Below are 9,594 nucleotides of genomic sequence, written 5' to 3'. Positions count from 1 at the left end.
AAGAATTCAAATTAAAACATTTTTTTCTTTGTGTGCTTTTTTCTGATATGGAAATAATGGATAATTATTATAGGCATGTATTTCTACTTTGGCCAGTCAGGTACCGGTCGTTTTCCAGTTCTTCATAATAAACAATGTTTCATGTTCAGAAGGTGAACTTTGTCAAAATTAAATTGCTACAGCATAAAACAACACAACTCCAGATATACAAACTTTATTTAATAAAATCTTACTTATTACCACCATACAAATATTCCAAGTTAGTCAAAAAAGTATAAATATTTACACCAGCACACATTTACATTATATGTTTCTTATATTGTCTTTTGGGGAATATTAAATGAACCGTGGCCTGTGTAAAGGATCTTTGGTATATCGCCACATCCCTCCCATTGCTATGGTTATGTACATATTTTTTAGCCATGTGTCATCAGTTTCAGAAGAAAAACCTACACAGGTCAAATTTAATTATGATATATACTATACAAATACAGTCAGTGACAAAAACAGATCTATAAATTGATATTTTTGCTCTTCAGATATTTAAAAATACAGTAAATCATTTGAATTCACACAAACACATCAAGCCAAATGCAGCCGTTTCAGATGCAGCATTTCAGAAGGCTTCAGTCGTCATACTGTCCAACTTCTCCCCCTCTGCGAGAATGGGCACAGTCAAGTTTCTCGTGAAATAGTGCATTTCGATTTTTCCTGACTCATGCACCAGGGCTATCCCTGAATATGTGTTTTGTTGTCCTGAGTCTCCAAACACAGCCATGTCAGTCACCCTGAAAAACAGGAAACACACACCTGATATTGACATATAACGTGACAAATGTAAAATCACTCACACAGTCATCAGTCATGTCTCTCTCTGGTGTTACCTATCCGCAGACATCCTCTCAGTGACCACAGGCTCTGTGTCATTTTTCATCAGGTCCCATATGTGGAGGTTAGAGGCTGCGTCAAGCACACAGAAGACTGTTGGTCTGGTCTGGGTCCACTGCAGCGATACCACTGGTTCACCTGCTGTGCTGTTCCTCCACTCTGCCACAGGCTGCTCGTGGCTGACCGAGTGCAGCCTGATGCTGCCATCTGCACAACCCACCTGCAGAAAGCACAGAGGAAAATAAGGCACATACATAATTAAAGATAAAGTATCAATCAGTGCTTTAGAGGCCTTTGGACAGACCCATTCCAGTCATTCCAGTCATTTATGCTACGCTTAGCACTCAGCCTCTGGCTTATGCTTTATATCTAGTGTACAGAAATGATATCGCTCTTGATCCTACAAAAGGAATAAGTGTATTTCCCAAAATATTGAGCTGGTTCTATAACTTCAAAAACTGCACTCTCACCAAGAAGAAGTTTTGTCTGAAGGGAGAAAAGTGGATTAGGTTCACATCAACAGGTTGAGCTCCAGCCTCCTGAAATCTGTAATACTTTGGGGGAGCCTTCAAACCATGACTGGTTCCATGACTGACGAGACCCTAGGATAGGATAGAAAGACCAAAGATTGGTATGATGTCACAATTTGAAACAGGTGCATCATCTACTAAAGAATATTACTGTATTACTCAATGGCAGACATGACAACGCTCACCATATTGGTACCAATAAAGAAATGATTGGAGTCAGTTGGAAGAAACTTTAAATGAAGAGTTTGTAATGGTCCCAGTTTCACTGCATCTCGTGGTGAAACCCTGAGAGGCAGACAGAGCAAGAGAGGGGGGAAAATGACATAAAAACAGAGGTCAAAGGTTATAACGTTCCCATCCAAAAACAAACTCTACAAGACTAGAATAAGACACTGCATCACATTCACTCTGCATGTATACTGTGAGGTGACTGGCAGAGTGCACTCTGACTTTTGGATGGCACTGCAGATATAGTATGTTGCCAGGGAATGTTGACATGATGAAACAACGGCCTGGAGAACCGAACAAACAAGATCGTATGACTGCGACAGAGCAGCTGTGTTCGACTGGGCATAGACATTGTGGGGTATTTTGAGCCCAGAGGCTGGCAGTGACGGATGCATCCCTGGCTATTTATCAGTCTCACCTCTCAGCAGTGAGGAGGGAGGAGCTGTGAAGCAGCTTCACTTTGCCCCCAGGCCTGAGCCCTGTAAGAGAGAAAGACAGGTTGAAGCTGAGACAACATGTGTGTGAAAGATCAGCATGGCAATGGAAAAAGAGCATACATGCTTTGAAAACGTGAGTGCGTTACCTAGATCTGTTGGAGAGCCTGCCTCGCTGGCTTTTGGAAGTTCTACTACCACCTACAGGACACAGACAGAAAATCAATTAAGTCCATCATGACGTAAATAAGCTGTTTGTGTCGTAATATGTTTAACACAAATTGACACAGTTGGCCATCGGCTGTATCTTTTTGCAACTTTCTAATACGCAGTAAACATGATATTAGTGTATTAATTTGATACAATGGTTTAATGATATGCAAAGAAAATCATATTGCAAATATTCTGACAGAAGTTACTATTATGATAAGTTACAATTCTATTATTATTTTTGGCTTGTGCCAAAAGAGTAGGCATCTCTGTAATATCATTATACATCGTTTGTGGTATGTTGTGACACAATTTACTCTGGCAATTTGGGCGTTGCACTCGGCCAAACTGTGATTTTTTAAATAATATTTCTATATTTTGTTCAGCTCTATTTGAAAGTGATGAAAAATTAAAATCTGATTATTCTCAGGTGGACTTTTATTTGCAATGGAAAAATGTCAAAAATTTGTATATCATATCCGTGCGTCCACTTATGACTACTAGGAGTGCAGTTCAAATCAACTGGCCACACTATATTAATTATCTTTCTGATATTCTATATGCACATGTCTTGTTCACCTCAGGAAGTATGTTTGGCTCGCATGTCTCTCCCCAGGGATCACCTATAAAGTTTCTCAGCCAGTTTGAAAATCTCAACCTACCCAGAAATTCAAAACCCCGCTTTCATCCAGAGAAGCCAGCTGGAATGACAATCCTGATGATTCTGGATTGTGAAACAGAATAACACAAAACAAAATATAAAGCCAACTGCGAATGACTAAAACATATGTCACATTTATAAAATGATATGCAAGATCTTAAATCAACGTGTTAACCGTCGCTATACAATTCCATACCTTCCTCAGATGCCAACAGAGGGACCTCTGGCCTCAGCCCCCCCGCAACAGTAGAGGGGACAACTTCTACGGACGTCACAGATGAGAAATGGCCCGAGCCGGCCATGACTGCATCTGCCGTTGACAAGGTGACAAAAGAGAGCATATCAGCACACACTCAATCATCAGAACTGTTACATAAGAAAACAGACTCTGAACCTTAAGTGTGAGAAAGTGCAGAAGCAATCCTGAATGCCTATGCCTGGTAAATAAGGATGTTTGCTAAATATTGCCTGCTGACATTCATTTCCTTAGGACTGCAGCGCGAAGAGCAAAATAAACAACAAAGGCGGAGGAGTGAAAGATGAAGGGTCTGGGTGGGGGTGTGGGGGGGGGGGGGCTATATTCTCAAAATAAAGACAGACAGGAAAGCACGTGCTTGGGATAAGGTTGTGGAAACTGGTATGACCAGTGACGAGGTATATTTTAGGGGTAATCAGCAGCAGCAGCACATAATCTGTGGTATAGTGCAACATATAGTACACTATCATGTGAATTATACCGGTGGAGAAGGTAGGCTGTCTGAAAGTCCACTCATCCTCCCCTATCTTGAGGCGGTTGTGGTTGGCAGCATGTTCCCTTAGGTCCCACAGCACCACAGAACCAACGGACGTGCCTGCAAACACCAATATGGCCTTTCCAGGGCTGAAACAGCAACACTGCACCTGTGACGGAGAAGAGGGTGCTATCATTTTATCATCGTTTTTATTTAATAATAATTTATTAATTTGATGATAATTAGATCATGGAGTTTTACACAGTGAATTCGATTGTTGTGGGTCACCATGCAGAGCAATAAGGCGTGTAAATGAATTTTTAGTTGCGAAGTTCTTAACTTTCCATAAGTTAAATCAGTGGTTCAGTTCCCAACCTTTTTTGGCTCGTGACCCCATTTTGACACCTTCTGGCGACCCTGCGATCATGTGCAGTCACGTGATCACGGCCGTCAATCAAGATACGCCACCTCAGATATTTTTATATGCTGCATTTCATTTGAACTCGAGAAAGTGAAATTATAGAATACAGTTGTTTAAGATTGTGTGGTGTTTTTAATCATAATTCTAAAAGGAATAATAATTACTTAAAAAAAAATATTTTTATCAATAATTTTTTTAATCAATTATTAGACATTTCAGGCGACCCCATTTGAATTCCAGGCGACCCCACGTGGGTCTCGACCCCAAGGTTGAAAAACACTAAGTTAAATCAAAACTGGCAACTTTCTTGTCCCTCAAAAAAGCTAGTTTGTTTACTAATGAGAAAATAATCATTCCTATATTATATTGGGTATACACTACCCAAAGAATAAGTTTTGAATTCTATTATTATTTCATTTATCACCTTATATTACCTTTTACTTTGCTGTAACTGAAAAAGGAACCAGGAAATGTCACCTCAGATTCGTAGACGAGGATCTTCTGAGGTCTGGATGGCTCCCAGATGTTCCAGATGCAGATGATGGTGCAGCTGTCAAGACGCACAGCGCTGGGCTTAGCTGTCGGCGTGTGGACCGACATCATGGTGTGCCTCTGGACCTGAGAAAAGTGCACCAGGCTGATGTGGCGACCTGTGATTAAACAACAGGAAGGGCTACCCGATTAGTGTATTCATGTAACTGTGCTGGTTTATACAGGATATTCTAAACATCATTTAGCCTGTTGAAATACTGACAAAAAAGCACAGTGCTGAGATGGGTGATGTACCATGAAGAAAAGGCAACTTAGTGTTGAGCTGTAAACTTCCATCGCTGAAAGAAAGCGTGTCTGTTTGAGTCCTCAATTTCCGCAGGGATTTTCTCTCAGCATGAACCTCTTCCAACAGCACGACCATGACCTTGATTCAGGCACAACACACAGCACGAGTCAGTTAAGTGCTGTAGACACAAAAAAAAATTCACAGAGTACAGACATAGAGGACTGTAACCTAGTTATGTATATATGTGAAGAAAACCTGTGTAGCTGAGCGCAGGAACGTCGTCAGACGCTGAGAATCAAAGTTTACTTCATTAATGTTCTTTTCTCGTGCTTCCTGAGAAAGGTTTGGATCTGTAAAAAATCACAGCAGACAACGTTATTGAACTCTACGTGTGAACTCTGAGTTCATCAGAGGGTTATCTTGGTTTTTTCTCACCCCCGCAGGCTCCACCGTGCTCTGGAGGATGCTGTGTCCATTTCTCACACAACTCTATCTCCTCTGTTTGAATATCACGATCTGCGTTGTCCTCATTACACTGAACATAAGCCTGTCAGGGAAAGTGTTGCATGTTATTTACTATGTCTAACTGATTCTTTTACTTTCTTTTCTCTTTTATAATTGGGTTACCGGTATCTGTGTGAAGAAAGACAGATGACAGAATGCCGACCTGTTTGGTGTTTGCAGTTCCAAAGGTTCTGATGTACATGTCATATTCATTGACGGGTGGCAGATCCAAAAGGGAGAATGTCCTTGAGAAATCCAGATCAATTAGGCGAAGCAGCTCCGTGCCGCGTTTCCTGTAAACAGAAAAGATTAAAGGTACAATTAAAGAACATACATGCTTTGGCAAAAGTAAAATAAAAGTATATATTTCAAGATATCCAGCCACACCACAATGACCCATTTATCATTTAAAATAAAAAATTACTTACTTTTGTTTTGTGGCAACTTTCTTGCTGACTTCACGCTGTTTTGCTGCCACAAAGTCAATGAACCTCCCACGTGAAGAGGCCCGACTCTGGTTCTTCTCAGATCCTATAAAGAAAGGAGCAGGAACAGATCATATCTAATGAAATTGTGTGCAAACTTTCCTCAGCATTAAGTGGGTGTTTTCCAATCAGACACAAAAAGCATAGATCGATCTTAACATTGGACAACAAGTGCAGAGATTTAAAAATAAAGAAGAACCGAACCTCTGGACCGTTTCGCTGTGTCTTCGTCCTCTCTGTTTGTACTTTGTCTGGACTGTGTTGTTCCCACTCTCTCATTCTCCTCATTCATTGCTCTCTGAATTGCTTCTATTTCTTTTCTCTTTTGTGACACGAGCTCCTCTCTTACTTCTCCCATTTCTGGAAACTCTTGCTCCTTCTCGTCTTCACCTTCATTTTCACTCTGATCCATCTCTTCAAAATCTTCCTCATAGTCCTTTGAACAGAGAAATAATATAAATACATATTGAAAATTAAAAAAAAAACAAAAACATTCAGGATACTATCAGCACAAACTTCATAACTTATAAGAATAAAAATGGATGCAATCGTGTAAGCACTGACTACTCACCAGTTTCTTAGATTGTAAATTGATTACAGCATGCAAAGGTAACACAAAAATGAGAAAATGAATGTTTTACAAAAAAAAACAGCATAACAAGACAGCTGAGAAACAACTGATTTTGGTATATGATCTATTACATAATTAGAAGAACGCTGTATTCATACCTCAAAATCATCTTCATATTCCTGGTCAGCTAAATCTTCATTGTTGTCAACCTGGAGATGAAATAAAAGTCCATGAATTGGGAGATATTTCAAATACTTCAGAAAAGCATGCAGGAACTCCCTGGGATGATGTTACACTAATGCAGCAGAAAGTAAAAGAAACAGACCAGTGAAACCAGACCAAACCAGAAAAAGGAGAAATCTTTTTATATTAAAGCTCTTGAAGATTCTGCAGTACAAGCCAAGCAAAGTGCCACTGAGTGTTTGAGCTTCAGACTAATTGTGAGTAATAAGTAATAATCTCTCTGGCTGGCCGGTTAACAATGGAAATAAGAAAACCACACAGCAAAACAGGGAAGAACAGATAGACCAAATAATTGCAAGATCAGTCAGTCTGTAAGCAGGGAAGCCAAACTGAGCATCTTACAGGCTCCTCTGTGTTTCCTACATCTTTCACACTAGTTGTCCAGTGCTCAGACACGATCTCAACTTCCTGGATTGTAAATGGAGCATGTGGGAGAAGAAGGCCATAAAATCCATCAAAGAATCCATAATATTACAGTACATTAGTGTGATGAAGGCTAGACATGCGCTTTATGGTTCTACTAACCTCTGTCTTAGTTTCATGTCTATGACTTTTGTCAGAGGCTGAATTCTTGAGGCTGGTTCCGCCTCCATCATTTCTTTCTAGGTTTTTATCTTCTCTGTGACTTCTCTCTTTGCTTTTTGTCTCTGGATCTTCTTCACCTCCTGTGTGCCTTCTCTCTTTGGATTTTTTGTCCGGATCATCTCCTCCTCTGTGTTTTCTCTCTTTGTATTTATTGTCTGGATCATCTCCTTCTCCTCTGTGCCTTCCCTCTTTGTATTTTTTCTCTGGATCGTCTTCTCTGTGTTTTCTCTCTCTGTGTTTTTTCTCCGGATCCTCTTCTTCTCCTCTGTGCCTTCGCTCTTTGTGTCTGTCCCGTTCTGTTCGCTCTCTGTCACCACGATCATACTTTTCCTCTTCACCCGACCTTTTCAAGTCTTGATGCTCCCTGGATTCAATGTCATGCGTTTCATCCTAGGGAGCAGGAAAGTCCACAAAAAAAGACAAATATATCTCCAATAGAGCAGAAATATTCAATAATTGATTTACTTCTCCTTAGAATACACAATAGTGATGTATAATTAATAATACAGAGATTCTTACACGATATCCTCTCTCTTTGTGTCTCCTGTCTCTCTCCTCTTTATGTCTTTTGTGTTCTCCCCTGTTTTCTAAAATCAGAAACAAAAGACAGATAGATTGGCTTCATATTAAATCTGTAGATATGGCGAGATAAATGAACACACTGTTGTATATTTACCTCTTTCCTCTTTACGTTCTGAATGCCTCCTGTCTCCATGTCTGTCTCCTCTGTCTTTGTCAGTCCTCTTGTCTTCATACTCATCTTTGTGTCGTTCTCTGTCCCGATGCCGCTCCCTCTGTTCTCTGTCATACTTTTCTATCTGATCTCTACCTCCTTCTCCACTTTCCTCGTGTCTCTTTCTCTCCCTCTCAATCCTGTGGCGTTCTTCTCTCCTTCTTTCCTTGTCTCTCTCTTCCCTCCTCTTTTCCCTGTACTCTTCATCATATCTCTCTCTATCCTTTGTCCTGTCTTTCTCCCTATCAGTGTGTCTTTCCTTGTCTCTCTCCCTGTCATCTCTATTCCTCCTTTGGTCCCTGGTCTCTTTATAATCATCTCTATTCCTGTTTCCATCCATAACTCTCTCCCTTTCTCTCCGCTTCTCTGCGTCTTTGTCCCTCTCCTCTCTTCGATCCCTGTCTTTATCACCTCTCCTATCCCGTGAGCCCTCTTTACTTCGCTCAGTATATCTGCCTTTTCCGTCTTCATCTCTTCTCTCTCTTGTACTTTCCCTGTACCTGTCTTTGTCTCGTGTGGACTCCTTCTCTGGGTCTCTGTGACGTCTCTCTTTAGATTCCCCACCTCTGTGCTTTCTCTCACTGTCATCTTGCCTCCTAACATCACCATGTCCTTCCTCCTAAAAATAATAAAGTAAAACAAATGTTATTATTTGGGTCCGTTGTTCATTGTAATAGCAATTCCACAATGTATTCTGCAGTGCTTTTTTCATCTCTCAAAACATACCTTGATATGTCTTCTCAGGTCAGCTGGTCTCCATGTATCTTCCTTGGTTATTTTCTAAATAAATACATCATCTTGTAATGACTCGTATTTCCACATTTCAACAGACGTTTGCAGACAGAATAAATCACATAACATCACAGTGAACCCTCGATAAACAGGGACATAACGCTCCTTTGACAACGTTTGGTAACTAGTTACGACAACGGACGTGACACTTTCTACTGAACAACATTTACCGACATCAGCCTGCGTAGGCTAACAACAAAGATAAAGCACTTACCTTGTCACTTTGCATATTCGCATCTGTGTTTTTCCTTATTTCTTGAGGTTTTCAATCACCGAAAACCAGCTCATATTTTTGTAGTGACGCCGCCATGATGGACCATAGTGCACAGGACATTGTGCGCATGCGCAGTCGCTCGAAACCATGGAGCTCGCGTCACTTTGGCTTGACAACAGGATTATTAATCAGCGGCAGAGCAGTCGCTGGAATCAACAGCCGATTGCCATGGCAACTACTACTACTTGAGAGCAGCTCATCTTTCTTTGTTTAAAAAAAAAAAACTATAATATAACTGTAACTATAATAATTTCCATTTGTATCTCTGATATCACCATTTGTGTTCATTTCGGTATTTTTCTACGAATAATATTTGTATTTTGAACGATTTCTCCGTGCTCGTCATTTCTATCTTTACTGCTTGCTCTGGCATCATCTAGTATTTAAAAGCAGAAAGCAAGCAGCAAGCTAGCTAGAGGTACGCAGCAGTTATATTGAATTTGCTTGAAATACGACGTGTTACACGTTTTTTTGCTGTCTTTTATACGGTTTATAGTCGACATTTTAAAAGCACAGACGTTAGTAC

The 9,594-nt window shown here is 40.4% G+C and overlaps 1 protein-coding gene across 1 annotated transcript; it reads right to left on the bottom strand.

The window, feature by feature from the left end:
* Positions 1 to 364: 364 nt before the first annotated feature.
* On the bottom strand, positions 365 to 9,116 carry dync2i1 (dynein 2 intermediate chain 1). The gene is made up of 23 exons (XM_083995152.1): positions 9,009 to 9,116; positions 8,729 to 8,782; positions 7,946 to 8,621; positions 7,789 to 7,856; positions 7,210 to 7,659; positions 7,027 to 7,092; positions 6,600 to 6,650; positions 6,075 to 6,306; positions 5,814 to 5,916; positions 5,549 to 5,678; positions 5,317 to 5,428; positions 5,137 to 5,231; positions 4,890 to 5,019; positions 4,581 to 4,753; positions 3,689 to 3,851; positions 3,148 to 3,261; positions 2,953 to 3,014; positions 2,230 to 2,281; positions 2,065 to 2,125; positions 1,604 to 1,703; positions 1,359 to 1,490; positions 885 to 1,108; positions 365 to 788 (listed from the first exon to the last, which is right to left on the bottom strand). Exons 1-23 carry the CDS (start codon positions 9,021 to 9,023, stop codon positions 617 to 619), a joined length of 3,435 nt encoding a protein of 1,144 aa, XP_083851278.1. The 5' UTR covers positions 9,024 to 9,116; the 3' UTR covers positions 365 to 616.
* Positions 9,117 to 9,594: the final 478 nt, after the last annotated feature.

The sequence above is a fragment of the Trachurus trachurus genome (genome assembly GCF_905171665.1).
Source record: "Trachurus trachurus genome assembly, chromosome: 20".
In the NCBI taxonomy this organism is placed as follows: domain Eukaryota; kingdom Metazoa; phylum Chordata; class Actinopteri; order Carangiformes; family Carangidae; genus Trachurus; species Trachurus trachurus.
The sequence above is the reverse complement of the archived record's forward strand: the minus strand, read 5'-3'. Positions and strand labels throughout refer to the sequence as shown.